This window comes from Athene cunicularia (assembly GCF_003259725.1).
Source record: "Athene cunicularia isolate RWA chromosome Z unlocalized genomic scaffold, athCun1 chrZ_part1, whole genome shotgun sequence".
In the NCBI taxonomy this organism is placed as follows: Eukaryota; Metazoa; Chordata; class Aves; order Strigiformes; family Strigidae; genus Athene; species Athene cunicularia.
In genome coordinates, this window is record NW_020799142.1 from 9,686,334 (window position 1) to 9,704,626 (window position 18,293).

At 41.9% G+C, this 18,293-nt stretch overlaps 1 protein-coding gene across 1 annotated transcript in view; it reads right to left on the minus strand.

The window, feature by feature from the left end:
* Positions 1–12,573: 12,573 nt before the first annotated feature.
* The window catches only part of LVRN (laeverin), a 30,178-nt gene continuing 24,458 nt past the window's right edge, over positions 12,574–18,293 (minus strand). Inside the window, exons 16-19 of the mRNA XM_026865603.1 lie at positions 17,415–17,585; positions 15,202–15,342; positions 14,284–14,359; positions 12,574–12,821 (exon numbers count right to left, since the gene is read on the minus strand). Of these exons, the coding sequence (XP_026721404.1) occupies positions 12,675–12,821; positions 14,284–14,359; positions 15,202–15,342; positions 17,415–17,585 (535 nt within the window). The 3' untranslated portion in view covers positions 12,574–12,674. The remainder of the gene's footprint in view (positions 12,822–14,283; positions 14,360–15,201; positions 15,343–17,414; positions 17,586–18,293) is intronic.

An 18,293-nucleotide genomic window follows, 5' to 3' on the forward strand; every position in this document is an offset into this window, starting at 1 on the left:
TTGACCAACTATGTGAAATACACAGATACATATGTGTTAATATATACACAAAAAGTGTGAGATCCACAGACTTTTAAGCGAAGGCTTTAAGGTGAGCAGGTGAAATATATATATATATATATATACATACATTCATACATACATACCAGGCGCTTATGTATACTTAACCAACAGCAAATGCAGAAAAAAATGTGAGTCAGTATCAGCCTCAATTTTAAAACTATTAAAATAAGTAACATAAACAAAAGCTGTATCACTCTATAATTGGTTAAGCAAATCTCGGAAAATCTCTAGTGTTTGAATGACAAAGAATTTGTAAGAAATGCCGTCATCTCTGGATCTGTTACTGCCACCACTTCATCGCACTGTCACCTTTAACGTAAAGGTGAGAAGCGGTATGCTTTACAGAACGCACAAAAGCAATCGGCGATATGCAATGGAAATGAAACCACTCAGGGGCAATAATTTCTCTTACCAGAAGGTGACACTATTGTCCTAGCTGCGATGCATTTTGCAAGGTTCCGAAAAGTAGTGGCAGCCGTGGGTGGAAGGGGGAGCAGGAGGGGCCTGGGTATATTCTCTCTTGCATTACCCATAGGCACCCAACGTGTGTGTCACAGCTGTGACCATAACAATTAGGCTATTCTCTGCAAATTCACAATTTTCTTCCCGAAGACTTCAACCAGTGGACTAAAAGTAAACTTCTTGGCTTTTAAATCTCAGCCCTTAGCTTTGAGAAAGATTTTGTGTATAAATAGAATGTGCAATATTTACATTCAACAGAAAAAAATTGCATCACACACCATGCTAACAAAGCACCCAGGGAGGACAGTGGGTTCAGTGAGTCTGTCCTACAAATGCCACCCATCACCTCTCCTCCGTCACACAGAAATGGTGGTGGCAACTGTTTAGGATGGATGTTAGCTACTTCTTCTTACCCATCTTGTGAAGCTACTTAGTTAAAACTTTTTATGCAATATATGCAGTTACAGTACCTCAGACTTTAACCACAAGAAATATTTAAGCTTTTGTCAGGGTTTAAACCAGGCTGGCAGCCAAACACTGCACAGCCACTTACCCTCCTGCCACCCAGGGGATGGGGGGAATTGGGGGCATAAAAGGAGACTGATAGGTTGAGATAAAAACAGTTTAACATTTGTAATAAAATAAAATAACAATAATAGAAAATACAAACAGTTAACTCACGTTGTTTGCTCATCACCCACTTACTGATACCCGGCCTGTTCCTGGCTAGCAATCCCAAAATGCCAAGATCCCACAGTTACAATCCCAGAAGCGAGAGAGAACTCGTCCTCCTGGCCACCTCTTCTTTATATAGTGAGCATGATGTTACATGATATGGAATATTTAATTGGCCAGTTTGGGTCCGGTGCTCTGGCTGTGCTCCCTTCCAGCTCCTAGTTCACTTGCGCACCAGCAGAACACAGGCAGTTGGAGAGTCCTTGATCTCTTAGCTACAAATGAAAACACTGGTGTATTATCAGCATTCTTCTCATAGCAAATCCCATAATGAATCGACAACAGAGTGCTGTTGTACCTATCAAGAAGAAAAAAAACCAACTCTATTCCAGAGGAAACCAGGGCAGCTTTTTTGAAGTTCCTTCAAACCTTCCCCAGGTGCTTCCCAGTCTCACCCAGTGTTTCTGAAAAGTAGTGCAGTGGTCTCTGCCAGGTTACCCTTCACTTTAGGATTGTTGCCCAAACCCTTTCCCAGAGAAGATCTTCGTTTTCACCACTGAAAAAGGGCCAGCACCTCTCTGAGAGAAGCAGGAGAGGAGTCCATGCCTTTAGTTCCCTCTGTTGCAGCTTGTCCCTGCAAGGTGTCAGTTAAAGTGGGACTAGCAATGAGAATGAAAAGACCTTGTATTAACAGGAGGGGATGCTTTTTTGAGAGGTAAGAAGAACAGCCTTCAGACTGTTTCAGAGACAGTTTCCCTTTCTCCCCTTCAGTGACCCAAAGAATGACTGAGATTGTGACATTGTTCACAATGGGATGCTCTACAGCAACAGTTCCTGTCCTGGGACTTCTTAGGATTAGGAAAGGGAAGCTATTACTGGGCAATTAATATTTGCTGTAAGGGTGATCCTCTTTTCTACTGGAAATTTGCTTGAGACCCAGAAATAAAACAAAAATGAAGATCACTGCTCCAGAGAAAGTGGGTATTGCTCTTCATTTGCACTCAGGTTGGAGTTCTGACAAGAATTTACTTCCTACATCTCCTCTGGTGCCCATCCACGCATCCAGCATTATTAAAGCACTTTGTGTGAGTACACATGACTATCATCCATGCATGTTTTATTACAGTGTGAGAGGTTCAGGAGCAGAACAGCCATCATCAGTGTAAGCAGAACTCCCACATGTCGTCTGGTTGTGTAAATAATGTGATTGCTTTGGAAACTACATCCTAGCAGTCATTTGGAACCAAACACCCAAAACCAGAAGTCACTTTTTAAATACTGCAGAAAAGAAGCAAGCATCTTGTTCCAAACGCCCTTGAACCTCAGTGATAATATCCTGCACAGAAAGCGTAGCATATTTCTGTCTCCATATATACTGTAAAGATAAAGCATTTCATTTTTATCTCCAGGGAAGATACTAAAAAATGAGTCAGATTCAGAAACTGTTAAGACTCACAGGGCTGATTATCCTCCATAGAATATTCTGAAAGGGGATAGGGGAATGAGGAACACTCTGAGACTCATTCACTCTCAGGTCTGCAGCACCTAATTATCCAAAGAAACATATTCTTGGTCCTGAAGCAGAGTTTTTTATCTACTGGTTTTGGTCTGTCTGCAGTGATAATTCAGGGGTAATGCACTAGTCTCTTCCATAAAAATTTCAACTCTGAGGAAACCATCAACTACACTCTTCATCCACCAAAACCTGTGTTCTCACACACCTTTTGAATACAGCAAGTATTTCCTGGAGGCAATCATCCACATGTCAGCATCCCACTGTGGCCATAGTGTATGGCTGAGAACTGGCAATTTCAGCAACAGACCCTTTGGCACAGCTGGCTAGGCTAAAAGCAGATTAAGGGAGGAAGAAAATCAGACTGTCTTATATTAGGTATAGACTTGGTCTTATCCAAGATGTTTCTGCTTACGAAACAGTTTCAGATGTTGGGATTAGGAAGGAACTGGAGGTTTTTATGACTTTCATAAGAAATATTTTCCTATATCTGCTTTTTTCAAGAATTTAATATTCCTATTCATGATCCTTGAAGATTGCACTGCTAAATATTTCAGCTGGTGTGAAATGTTGCAACCACCATTTTAGATACTTCAGGCTGCTTGATCTCAGCAGACCAAGGTTAATATCTCTGCAGGGCTTGCCAGAGTGAATGCACATCATTTTCAAGTTGTATTTGTGCGTGCCATTAGAGTCTTTCGGGCTGAGATCTGCAAGCGTGTTCATCACCTCCACCAGGGCAAGACAAGATTCTCTCTTTATGTCTTTAATCCCCATTCACCCACATGGATAAAACTGGCCCATTGCATTAGATTAATCTTCTTCATAGCCTAGTTCTGCAGAGATTTGTGGGCTCAGAAAGCAGCAGTCAGGTTTGTGGCACTTTCAAGTATGCATCGTTAAATCTCTGTAGGACATCTGGTGCCAGCCAAATTAAGTGTGAGAATAAGTTAATCTTTCTCAGGATCATCTATGGACTGAGCTGTAAAGAGTGAAAAGGCCAATTACCAATTGCTTCATGCCTCCTCTCATAGCCCCAAATGTGCATATGAGTTCAGAAGATGGCCTTGATGCCAGCTGAGAAACAGATCGGATGAAGAAATAGGTCTTGTCTCTTGTAACTCAGCTGTTTTCCCAGAAAACTGATAAACATGGTGACAGAAAAATGGCCCATTCTGTGACAGGAGTCTAGAGGACCAAATCCTGCCCTCTCCCAGTAAAATAAAACAAATCCTTCTGAGTCTTCTCTCCCAAACACAGAGCCTTTCTGCTGTATCTGGAAGTGAGGGATCCTTTAGCTGAAATCTAAGAGATGATTATTAAATCATGTGCATCTTCTGGTTGTCATGCAATAGGCAGAGAGATCTACCAGACTTACCTTCTGAAAACCTGCAGTTCTGAAGGTTGTATGTTCAGTTCAGAGCAGACAACAAGATAGAAAGAAGATTCTCCAAAATTTCAAATTGTACTTACCAAAGCAATGGGCAGGCACAGCATAGGTTTACTGATGCACATTTCCTCTGATAGTGGAGGTGTATCAGCCCCAGAGTGACTGAAACAGAAGACAAATAATCAAAATAGTGCTCCCCAGAGAAACAGGCTGAAGACAGTACCAGGTAACCATCTTAAAGGACCTCACATTTTTTGTCTCATTAATTATGGCTTTTAAATAGTACTTAGCACAAAGAGTGGAAATAATGATATCAACTGGAATGAGAGTCCTCATTTATTACCTGCATGTGTGGTAGGTTCAGAGAGCAAATGTATTAGAGCTGTTTTTCTTAAAAGTAAGTAAACAAAAAAAACCTGTAATAACTGCTACGATTTACAAATTTTTTTTTTTTTTTTTTTTTTTTTTTAGGACATGGATATAGTAAAGGAATATTTTACTGCTTTAAATAAAATGTTCTGGATTCTGTTTGCCATCTCCAACAGTCAAAAGTCATCAAATAAATTGCTGAAGTGACAATGCAACCTCATGGCTCAGCTTGCTGCCTTTTCAGGATTGTTTGTTGCACTAGTGGAGACAACTCAGGATCCTCCTGGTATCTCCACATGCCAATTTCCAGCATGCTGCAATCATTTAGGACTTTCATTATTCTTCCCTAGAACACAGCTAAATCCTAATAAACATCCAAAACTGTCAAGTCTTATAAATTCTCCTGTTGTGCTTAGACAAATAGTCCAACACATCTTTTAGTCTTCGTCAATTATATCTATCCATTCTGTGAGGTATTTCACAACCCAGTCTGATGGCAACTAAATTTCTTATTTACTATACTATTTTCTTCCCCTACAAACACTTTAAAGACAAAAGCTGATGTAACATTTTATCAGCATACCTCAGCTATGTGATATAAATGCTGCTACACATACCTTCATTTTGTTCCACAGACTGTTTTTCTTGTCATGAAAAAAACAGAAATCCCTCAAGGGAAAAAAAATATCACGATCTCCAAGGTACTCATACAACAGCAAGCCACAAACAAAAACCTACAACTTGTTTTATTCTCCTATATTTTTTCCCGTGTTCTTCTGTTTCTCCATATTCTACATAATGGAGAAAACAGGAAATATTAACTCTATAAATACAAAATTTGTAATTAAACTACTTTATGCTTAATACTTTATTTTCTTCTATTTTGCTAATACTTATATATATGTATCTGAACTTTTTCTGAATTGTCTCTACATGAGTTATATTTGTTTATCATAAAATATTATACATGACAACATGCAACCTGCAATCTACTCTGAATAGTTTTTACTAAGAGCGTGTTAAGCTATGAGGATGTACATGTAGATTAAAATCTTAGGTGACATTTAGTGAGATTGATTCTGGTGGTGAAACTCCTAATGGTTCCTACAGGGACAAGTCTTCTGTAAATACACCTTGGGAGATACGGTACAAATGTCCCTACTATTTGCAGGTGGGGGCAGGAGGGAGAAAGAAAAGCAAAGTAAAGCAGAGAAATGATTCATTAAATTTCTTTTGTTTGTTTGTCAGTGTCAAGCTAGTTGCTTCTTGTACACCTTAGTGCACTCTGCTGCACAGTGTGCTCAGTAGCATCCTGCAAACAGTACAAATGGGGCTGCTAAAGAAAAACAAATGCATTTTTCAGTACTGAAATTAATCTGTAATGTTCTTATCCCATTGGGAAACAGTTTCTTGGGGTTCTATGATTTCATTGTTAAAACGTTAACAGAGAGAGAGAGATCTTAGTGGTGTTCTTCCCATTTTATAATTCATTTCCCCCTCCTCCTCCTCCCTCCATCTCTGTTTTTTCTAAACTGCCATGTTTATCAAGTGTTTCTGCCTTCCGTTTCCTCCCTTTTAGGTGTTCAAGTCAGCAACAAGTATCAAGTCATTTGTGGGGGAGTGGGGCAGTGTAGAACAACAAAGATAAAGCACATGAAAGGCAGAGAGATAATTTTAGTGGCTGAGATACCAAGGAGAGTCTGTGAAAGACTTGTGTGAGGCCTAAGGTGGAACAAAACACATTTCTTCAGAGAAGACTTTAAAATCCCCCTTGTCGACCAGCGTGGTCTTCCAGTTTTTGGTTGCTGCTCACCCCCATCCTCCAATACCCTTCCACACTGTTCCTCCTTCTCTGTCCCTGCTGTGATATATAACTTTAAGTTCCCTCTTCAAGCTGTATCTCCCCATGTGTACTCACCAAATCTGGGCGCTGGCAGCAAGGTCAGTGGGGAGCTCTGTGGGCAGAGGCCAGGGAGACCCTTTGCAGGTCACAGTGGTTCCAGTCAGCTGAAGGAGATGCCTGAGCCTCTCAGCCAAGCTGATGGTGCTCTGGGAAAGTGCACTTTAAGAAAGGGCAAAAATGCCAGGTAAGCAGAGGAGTTCGGGGGGAAAAAAAAAAAAAAAAAGTGAGAAACAGCAGTGAGAGAGCAACAAGGTCTGTGAGGCAGGAAGGAGAGGAGATGCTATGGGAGCCAGAGCAGGGACTCCCCTGCAGCCCCTAGAGATGACAGCATGGAGCCGGTCAATGCTCCCTGCAAGAACTGTGGCCTGTGGGAGGGGGACCACATTGGGGGGGGGACGACACAGCATGAGGAGGAAGGAGTGGAGGGGAGAAGCAGTCATGGACTTTACCTCAACGCCCACTCCTCATTTCTACTGGGTTGCTTGAGGGGAGGAGGTGGAAGAGTTGGGAGGGAAGATGAGCCTGGGAAAGAGGGAGGGTGTGAGGGAAGGTGGCGTTTTAATTTTTTATTTTGTCACTATCCAAGTCTATTTTAATTGGCAATAGATCAAATTAATTTCCCCAAGTCAAGCTTGTTTTGCCCATGATGGCTATTACTGGTAAGTGACTTCCCTGTCCTTACTCAACAATCGATCTTTTTCACCTAATTTTTTCCTTGTGTCCTGTTAAGGTGTGGGAGACCATCAGGATGGGCATCCTGCAGCTGGACAAGGTCAGCCCACAATCCCTGCTCAGGTTCTTGCCTCAGAGAATGTCCCATCACAAAGAATGACAGACAACAGCCCCCAAAAGATCAGAGCTCTGTTACTCTGTCACAGGGAAGATTTTTGACCACTTAAAGAACCACAGCCAAAGGTAGCAGCAACAGTGGCTTTACTGAAGTAAGATACTGTAAAAATGAGACTTAACAGGTGGTAAGGTTCACTCTATTGCTTACTGCACAGAGGATACAGTAATGATTCAGAGTTACCAATGCAAAATCTTAGTGCAGTATAATACAAGTTTATGCATGATATTGGCCAGTTACCAGATCTGCAGTTGGTAAGGGGTCTCAGCCTTCAAGGAGTAGCCCTGAGAGGTGTCCCAGCTCAAGGGCAGATCCCACCATGCAGCCAGCTGCATAGCAGGGAAAGCTTAAAGAAAGCTCACTTAGGCTGTCATACTTAGGGAATAAAGTGATTGGCTCATAGTCAAATTACATGCAATGGAAAAGGTAAGCATGAGACTTCTTGTACCACAACTCCTTTGTTCCTTGACAAATGAGTCTTGGAAGAATCACCTGCTATTGTGTTAATCACATGGTCAGTGTTTCAGTTTCAGAGCTTATATGCATCAGTGCTCACCATGTCACCCTGTTCCTGCATGGGCTTTTGAAGAAGTTCTTGGCCTGGTTATGGTCTAGGCCTTTATGGCCTTTGGAGCCTGAACCAAACTACCACTGGTTCATTCAAGGAGTCAGGTCCATAAATCACTGGAGGAGCCCCTGCCCCTCTGGACCAGGGGATGCAGAGATGATAGCTCTTTTGTTCTCTGTGACTTATTGCACAACAGAAATGTGGCGAGGCCCCATCTCTGTTTATTTATGGCACTGTAGCCCCTGTCCCCTCTTCCCTACCTACCCTTCTGGGACTTGCAACAGTCCTGAAAGGAGCAGGCTGCCCCACCTGCCTTATCCACATGTGCCATCAATGCAGCCAGGTGGCATCAGGCTCTCATCTTGACCACCCAACTTGGATTAAAGTTCCTGTGACACTTCAGCCCTAAGCCCAGTAGGTCCAAACCATTTCCATCCAACCATGAGTAACCAATCCACCTCTTCCTGAGGTCCTAATTCTTCCTCACACTTTCCACTGCACAATTTCTTCCCCATTCTTACCAGAAGCAAAGTCTCCTGCGCTGTCAGACAGTCCTGCGCTATAAAGGCAGAACAAGTATAACTATTTGACTTCCACACTCTCAAGCAGAGAGCAGAACTTAAGGCATATGATGGTCTTTTCCCATCATATGTACTCTTTCTTTTCCCCTCATGGCCTACTAAATGCATGCTGCCAATGATACACCTCTTCTCAATGGAAATTGCCCCATATACACACATCTTCCCAATTACATGCCCCATAAGCCCTACACAGTCTGTGTAAGTACTGTAAAAGCGCATTTCCTGAAGTCCCATCCATGTCTTCATACTCATTTTGAATGAACTTCCTTTCACTCCAACTCCCATTGCAATAAAGCATCTTTCTCAGATTGCCCTGGATTTCTCCCATGTGCCTCTACTTCCCTTGCTGCATCTCTCAGTTACTATTCTCCAAACCCTTGTGCTCAACTTACACCAAACAGCAGCACGAACTGCCATTGTATAGCTGTTGATGTTACATGCCACCAAGTGCCAATGTGTGGACACAGGAAGCAGGAGTGATTGAGATCTGCTCCCACTCAGGCAGCTTGCCTAGCAATCAGCTTCACCATTTGCCCCTGCCATGAAAACTGGGCTAATATTCTGCCGTACAGAATGCCAGCCAAGAGGCACGCATTAGTCAGGAGCCATTATTTGAAAATAAATTAATATTTTAAATTGTTTTAGCAATTGCTTATATTTCTAATTAAGAGGTTTGATCAGTAGAAAGAAGAAAAAGATACTAAAATAATAATGAGGAAGAGTGGTTACTCATGGTTGGAAGAAAATGGCTTGGACCTTTGTGAGAGCCGAGCAACCAGGCCTGTGAAAAACTAAGACAAACAGCCTGGGAAAGCAAGAATTGAGGCTGATTGAAGATTTGCCTCAAACACTCCCAAGACAAAACTACGAGTCACAGGGTGCTTTCTGTGGAGGCCGAAGCTGATAAGGCTGCCCGATGTATCTGGGGGAGAGAGCCCTGTGGAGATGGGACGGCTCTGCCCTGGGGCACCTGGGCAGATTTCAAGGGCCATGTGTCCGGTGAATGAATTTTGCTTCATTATCCACGAAATGCATATTAAAGTTGACACCCCTCAATATGCTAACGAGGGCTGTCATGATCATGCTAGTGACATCATCCCATGAAACACCTTACCCCTCCCTGTACATGGGATACGTAGGTCTGTGGGTTGACCTAGGGGACGGACCCAAGGAAAGTGGGTATAAATCAAAGGGGAGAAGAAAGGGCTCTCTCTCTCTCTCTCTCTGCCCCTCTTCCTGCCCCCCCCCCGGCCGTCTGGAGAGAGCAGTGAAGCAAAGACGACGGATGCCAGCGAAGAAGATAGCTGCCTCCTGGAATCCTCGCCGGCAGGAGCAGCGCAGAAACCCAGACCGGTGATCTGTACTCCCCCATTCCCTCTATCTCCCTCTTTTCCTTTTTTCTGTTAAGAAATGTAAAGCATATTATATTGCTCACCACAGCTTGCTCTGTACTTAGCCAGTATATCGTGTGTTCAATTAGTGCATTGTAGGTAGTTAATAAATGCTTGAACTTGGAGACTTGTTGTCCGCTCCAATTGGGGATTTGCGAATCTGAGTCACTTGTCCCCCTCGTCAGAGCGGGACATGACAACCTTCCAGGCTTAGACTTAAAATGTTGTTATGGGAAGTTTAGTCCATAAATCCTGCAACAATGAATTTGTTGAGCTTTGCTTAGCCTATCCAACGAGGCAGGCAGAGCCAGTGATTCAGAGTGGGAGTCACTCTCTAACTCAGCTTTGACACCGTTTCCCACAGCATTCTCCTGGTGAAACTGGCTGCACGTGGCTTGGATGGACACACGCTTTGCTGGGTAAAAAACTGTCTGGATGGCCGGGCCCAAAGAGTTGTGGTGAATGGAGTTAAATCCAGTTGGCGGCCGGTCACAAGTGGTGTCCCCCAGGGCTCGGTTTTGGGGCCACTCCTGTTTAACATCTTTATTGATGATCTAGACGAGGGGATCGAGTGCACCCTCAGTCAGTTTGCAGATGACCCCAAGTTGGGTGGGAGTGTTGATCTGCTCGAGGGTGGGGAGGCTCTGCAGAGAGACCTGGACAGGCTGGAGCCATGGGCTGAGCCCAACTGCAGGAGTTTCCATAAGGCCAAACGCCGGGGGCTGCCCTTGGGCCACAACAACCCCCAGCAGCGCTACAGGCTTGGGGAGGAGTGGCTGGAGAGCTGCCAGTCAGAGAGGGACCTGGGGGTGTTGATTGACAGCCGGCTGAGCAGGAGCCAGCAGTGTGCCCAGGGGGCCAAGAAGGCCAATGGCATCCTGGCTTGTGTCAGCAATAGCGTGGCCAGCAGGGACAGGGAAGGGATCTGACCCCTGTACTCGGCACTGGTGAGGCCGCACCTCGATTCCTGTGTTCAGTTTTGGGCCCCTCACTACAAAAAGGACATTGAATGACTCGAGCGTGTCCAGAGAAGGGCAACGAAGCTGGTGCAGGGTCTGGAGCCCAGGTCGTAGAGGAGCGGCTGAGGGAACTGGGGGTGTTTAGTCTGGAGGAGGCTGAGGGGAGACCTCATCGCCCTCTACAGCTCCCTGAAAGGAGGGTGCAGAGAGCTGGGGATGAGTCTCTTGAACCAATAAGCAATAGGATAAGAGGGAATGGCCTCATGTTGTGCCAAGGGAGGTTTAGAGTAGATATTAAGAAGCATTTCTTTCCAGAAGAGGTTATTGGGCATTGGAATGGGCTGCCCAGGGAGGTGGTGGAGTCCCCATCCCTGGAGATGTTTAAGAGTCGAGTTGACATAGCACTTAGGGATTTGGTGTAGTTTAGAACTGTCAGTGTTAGGTTAATGTTTGGACTGGATGATCTTCAGGGTCTCTTACAACCCAGATGATTCTGTGATTCTGTGATCACAGCCTCAATGACTTCGCTTTCTGAGTCAGCTTGATACAGACTGTCAAGAATGCACAGAATTTTCTTTGACACTACCCTTAACTGAATCAAATGCTAAAGAGGTCAAATGATTCCAGAAGAAATCTGGCTGCACCAGTTAGTAATTCCCACACACTAACGGGATCCTCATTTCAAAATAGTTCCAATTTTTCTTTGCAGCCATGGGGAACAGAGAAGGTTCATTATAGTCAACATGGCAATGTTTTCCTTAAACGTATTTAGAGGGTGTCAGTTAAAAATTCTTTGTATTAACAATTCTGGGTTTTATTCCTTGTCTCCTCATAGCATAGTACTCTAAACTTCTTGGTTTTCCTTCATTCCTATATAACACTGTTTTCTATGTTAACCTGAGCACCAGCACAGTAATTTTGTCATAATACTATTATCCCACAAATAAATAAATTGCATGGACTGAGGATCCCCTAATTCTTCAACCACAAGGTAATATGGTTTGCTAATGCTAATGGACTGAACCACCTGTCACCTCCAAAATGCTGCATAAACAAGATGTTTAACTCTGTGTCTAACATCAGTAAGCAGCTGAGTGCAGTAAGAATGAAAACAGTTGGTGATGTTCCAGAGGGGTTAGCTTAGACTAGTTGCATTCTAGTGCCATGGACAAAATGACCTTCAGATGGTGGTGTCTATCAGTTGCACACCAGGAGCTCATCATCTCCTGGATAAATATCATCCAGAAAGAATTCAGTTCACATACTCCAAGACTGTCCTGGGGAGGCTGAAGCATGCTAAATGGAGACAACTGGGAGAGTCTCTTCAAAAGCATGTTCCTAATCAAACACAAATGTGAATGTAGACATATTAAATATAGATCTCTTAAGGAAAAATAAAGTTTGAACGACAAGGCATTCATTTATTACAATTAAAATTTGAGGTTTCTTTAGTCCTTCCCTCCTTACAGCTCTGAAGCCATTCTCAAGTTTATGTTTCATGGCACTGTTCTATATTACTCTTCGTAGTCTACATAGAAGTGGAGAGACAGATTGACTTGCTCAAGGTCACAGTACAAATCCTAAGCAAAACAGAAGATAAAACTTTTCTAGCTTCCTCATGTGTTTTTACCATAAACTTGTACCACATATTCCATATGGATATTCAGAACAAAGGATTTAGGACTGCATCTATATGTTAGATTATTATTAGCAATGCATCCCTACTAACAATTCATCCAGTAGGAAATTAATTTAGATATAATATGAAAATACATCTCTAATTTATTTTATTGCATCTTCCTTTTCCTTGTGAATTATTTTAGCCTGACTTTCCAGTTGGGAAGGCAACAACAGGACTCATAAAAATGTGCTTTATCTTTAATTACATCTTAAAATGGATACCGAAATGCTAGTGAATCACACTCTAAAATATACTGGAAATTGTTTTCCAAGTCAATCATCTACATTCTTCTGTAACCAGTTGGCAACTTCAATTAGCAGTTGTCTCCTTTCCATATTTTCAAATTTTGTAAACTCCAGTAGTAGAGTAGCAGCCACTCTTTCATCCTCTTCCAGTGTAGCATTATAAAACACCTGCAACTGAAGAAATAAACACATAAGCTTAGTTCACATAACTTCACTTGTGGCAAGTAACTGTGTACCTGACATGCTTTAGACAGAAGTGTGCAGAAAAAGGGGAGACAGCAGTGACTAAAGACAGGATGGGGCAAGCTTACTGATTTAAACTAAGGTGGGAAAGTTCCTTGCACATCAGGAATGCGTCCTTTTGCTGTCCCTCTAAAAATCCTTTCAAATGCAGTCAACTTCACTAGGTGGTACCACAGTGTCTAAGACTAGTTGGGTAGCAGAATCCTCTTGTGCTGCCTGTTCTACAATCACAGAACAAGAAATATTTCCCATCAGTCTAATAAGCAGAAAACAAGAGAAGACTGAAGAATAGCAAAGAAATATACTGGGGTGGGGGGGAGAGGGGGGGAAACAAACTATAAGAGAAATGAGAGAGATGTCAGCATGACAACCAGCAATATAACATGCCAGCAGCCAAAGTTTTGTTGTATTTCCTGTAGACATCATGGCAAAGGATTTCTACATACACATTTTAAAGAGGAAAATTAGACACCTTTGATAATATTTATTGGGACTCAGTTACAAGCCTGAAAGTTAATTTAAAGGCTGGCACTGGGCTATTGCTTTTGCCATCCCATAGAGCTAACTTGTCCCTGAAGAACAAAGGGTGAAAAATTTATAGTTCATGAGTGTTGAGGAGATATTTCTTTGATTTTAGGAGCTCTCTCCATTAAGCATCCCTCCACAGTTACATGCTGTACACATGCATCAACCAGCAGTAAAAAAGGGAAGCAAAATTTTTCTTGTAAGAACACATACTAGCAGTTCGAGTCTGGCACAGAAATGTGGATCACATGCAGACAGCATAAAAGCTGAGCTGTTGAGAAAAGAAAATAGCATTTTGGGAAAGAATCTGGGGAGACTTGGACTGGAGATGAAAGAACAAGAAAAGAGTATGAAATCAGTAGTGATCGTTATTGTCACAGGCACTACTGTGGATTATTATGGGGAATAAGACAGCCTACAGCCACCTCCCCAAATAGTTCCATCCTTCAGCAGGTTTCCGAAAACCCATTCGCTTTTTCCAGATGTACAGCAGCCCATTTAGAAAGCATTGTTCATGGGCTCATCTGGGCTGCCACGCAGTCAAAAGAAAAGAACTGTATCACATGTGTAGGCCATCTGTTCAGCACATGGGCAGGCAACCTCTTACACTGCAACCACAGAGAGCAGGACAACATCCATCCCTGCACAAAAGCTCACTTCCATGCCATGCTTAACCAACTGCACACACAGGCTGCAGGGCTGTGGGTGTATGTTCAAGGCTTATTTCTCAGATAAGGAAGTATAATTTTTCTCAGTGTCTCAACACAGCAATTTATACAATATATTCTATGCTTTAAACCCCAACAGATTTTAAAAAGGTATTTACAAACTGGCAATAAAGTTAAAACTAGCTGTTTCACTGATTTACCTCCTGGATCTGTACATCTGTATTGACAAATCTTCCCATGACTTTTAATACATCATGTAATAATTCCTTCCCATACCTGTAAAATTGATACAAAGGTCCTTCAAACAGCATGTCAGCAAATATACTAAATTTCACCTTATTTGCATATATTCCCATTATTTAGTTATTATTTACCATGTTGGAAATACCAACTAAGCTGAAGTTTGCAATTTTGTACTATTTTTCCCGTTTTAAGGAGGTATCATTAACACTGAATTTAGACATCTGAGCAGGGTGAAACACACTAATTAACTGTCATTTTCATTTCCCAGCAAGCTCTGGTATTTTTACTTTAGTAATGTGAATTCTTCGCTTAAAAAGGATAATTTTGTGAGCCCATATAGCCAAACTGAGCTAGAAAGGCTAAACAATAATGATTCTAACAACTAAAGTGTTTCTGTTGGTATCTCGAGGATGGTGTATAAATTAATACCCACACTGTTCTTTTAGTTTGAAAATAATGGGTCAGTCTCCCAGAAAATTCCTCATCAGTATGGGAACACAGAAGAGCTCTGCAAGGGAGTAAGTTGGTGTGACACAAATCTGCTCTAACTTGCCTTTTCTAGAGTTAGCAATGAAGATACACATTTGAATGTTCCCAGATGGCTGGTCTTGGTTATGCTGCCACTAATGGCTCCCAATGGACTCCTCTGCCACCACAGGCAGCAGGAAGGTACTCTGTCACAGCCCTGCTGATTTTCACCATTGCCAAGGAGAGAGGGTTTTCAAACAGACATCAAAATACTTGCAATCATTACAAAAAACTAATCTCTGTAAGGAACATCTGCACCTGGATTTTACAGTTCAAACATAGAGATGGAGGAAGAAGCCAAAGAGCCACAGAAATAAAGGGAGCCCAAAGCTGGTTGCTTATCATACCTTTCACTTAAAAGTGGCCAATTTTCTGTAACAAATTCCCAGGCTATACGGTGCCCAATATCCTTAGACACCACATATAAGATGATGATTGAAGTACAATTGGAAGAAAACAATGTATCACTGAGTCCATATTGCAAGTACCTGTTAGGAAAGAAGGTAATAATTGCACCTATCACTTGCATTTAACAATGATGATCTGGAAATATCATGCAGTTCAGGAAAACTCCTGTCTCAACAAATACTAGAATGCGGAATGTTACATCAAATTTGGTCACTCTGAGCTGTGTATTCAGCTTGGGTTTTGTCCTTACACCTTCACCAATGTGAAATCCCTTGTTCTTCCACACTGACTTTTCACTTCTCCGTAAAATGACGGTGTAGCACATCAGGTGGATATATGTGCTTTTCTTACCAGAGACAACCAGAGACAACCACTTCTACCAAACAACCCTGTGGAAGGACAAACTGCTCCTCAGATTCTGGAGATTCATTTCACTGTGACAAAATTGAGCCTAGAGAGTAAACCAGCAGTGAGACACTCTGTTATGCAAAACAGACCTTTTTTATAGGGTTCCCTATAACAAGACTAAATAACAATGGGTCTTGGGTGCTTTCATGGAGCTAAGGCATGATTTCAGAAGCCCTTTATGAATTACCTGTCAATTATGTCAGTGGCAATGAGTGCCTGAATATCTTAAAAAAAGTAAGTAACAATTCTCTTTGTTGCCTCAGTGGATCACCTTGATAAAGGTATCTCTTGTATCTCTTGATGTATCAAGCAGCACTGTTAAAAGAGTTATCTTTTCATAAGGTCTTGCAGGCAGCTGCTTTTTAGGAAGAGTAGATGAGCTGGGTTTATCACATCTTCATGCCACCATCTTGATTAACAGAATGGGCAAAATATATTGAGGGCAAGGAAAAGCCCAGCTTAACATTCCTCACTGCAAAATACTTTCAGGGTGGCATTCAGAAAGACAGATTGGTTTATCAGCTACTAAGGCACACGGATGAAGGAGGTCATCACAATTCCCTGAGCATGTTGGGAATGAGTGCTAGCCTGTGCCAATGACAAAGTCAATAAAGGGCCACAGGATAGGGGGAAAATCAGCATAGCTGATTGGACACCCCTTCACAGCCTATCTTAGTGTCTTCTCATATATATATTTGTTCTGTCTTCTCAAATGACCACCAGCACAAGAGCAGGTGGCTGGCAGGAGAAACATCTCTGCTACTTTCAGAGCTTTAGACCCATTGAGTTTATGCCATTTCTTGGACGATCATTATTTAGGCCATCACAGGCAAATTTCTATCCTTTGACAAATCCTTCAGGTTATGTTACCATGCCGATTAGAGAATTCATCTTCAACACCTTTTTACTGATAAAGTGAAAAGATGTTATATGGATGTCAGTGAAAGGTAATAAATACAGTATTCCAAACTGTGTTCAGGAAGTGTCTGAAAAGCAGATATATGGCTTAACTTTTAGTTTGCCCCACATGGAGTCAGAAGTTAGACCCAATGATCTTTGTGGATCCCTTCCAACTAGATATTCGATGATTCTATGAAGCTGGAAATTAAAAAAAAAACCCCAACTTTTCAATGTGAGTCTGCACTTCAGGTGGTAAACAGCTTGATAGTAAGTAATTTTCATTTTTGCCCTTAAACTGGGTGATTTGGCTTCCACATAGAGACTAAATAGACTATGACACTCTAATTTGGAAATGAAATAAGCACGAGAGAAGGAGTATGGGAAAATTATATAAAATCATACATGGTAGGGGAAAATGTCAAAGCAAATTATGTTAATTACTGTTTCTTACAGTGCAGAGAGTAAGGACAGCCAATGGGTTCCAAGTTAAGAAGCAACAGAAAATAGGTTTAACACAAACCAAAAGGAAGCATGTTTTTATACAACATGCAATTATATTATGGGATGTGTTGCGGTAGTCTGCTATAAAGCTTGAAGATATAATTTTAGTTCAAAAATGTCAGGAGATATACTGACAGAAGGCAGGCCCTGTGTTAGACATGACATACTAGCTACAAGCTCAGGAAATCCATTTCTCAGGGATTACCAGCATCTAGGATGTTATACTTGTATTAAACTCACAATACTCTTCCAGTGGTCTGTAAGACACATGCTTCTGGTGCAGGCAAACAACCATCAGGTTTGCACAGTACAGTATTTAAAGATATACTTTGATGAAGGTCACCTGTAAAGTAACCATGACTCTTTGGCACAGCTCATGGCAGAGAGCAGGATGTCTTTATCTTCCTCTGTGGAGCCGGTATGGTTATACATTTCCCATGCAAAATTCCATTCTTTATCACTTCCCATTGCAACACCATAGCAGCAGACTGTTCTTCTAATTAAAAAGGGAATTCTGCAAAGCAAAATATAATTAAAAGGTAATGTATTATTGTTAAGTCAAAACTGTTAACACATAACTGAAATGTTTATTTACAGTTGGAAAGATGAACAAGAAAGGAAATACAAAATAGCAATCTAAAAATCAGGACATTTGATTGCTTCATTCATTATTTAAACATTTAAAAAGCATATGCCGTTTAAAGGCAAACCAGCAATGTTGTTTAGAATAGTTGGACCAAGCTATTTTGTGTACACACAGTGTCAGTGCCACTCTTTCACATCACAGTCTAGGACATGGATCACACCATTAAAGAATGTATGGTTGCATATAAGCATCATCCCAGACAAGCCTTTTCAAAGTTTCTTCAGTGAATGCAGTAGAAAGAGCCATGTGCAGTACAGCGGAAACAGAAGGGGACGTTTCTTCATGCAACAGGCAGTCTCCTATTACTCCCACTCCAGGGGGGAGTCCTCAACATGGCAATGAATTTTGTAACAAAAACTGAATGCAAACATCATCAATGTAATACTCCATGCGCAAAGGCTGAACAGAATATTTCTCCTGTGGCAATGATGTGTCCCTGACATTAAGACATTGTCAACACTTTCCAGTGACAGCACTGTATTCTACTACGCAGGCTATCTGAAAACAGCTTAAATTAATGGTATTTTGGACTAATTCTCTTTAGAAGAATGGATCCCATTGCTACAAATGAAACAT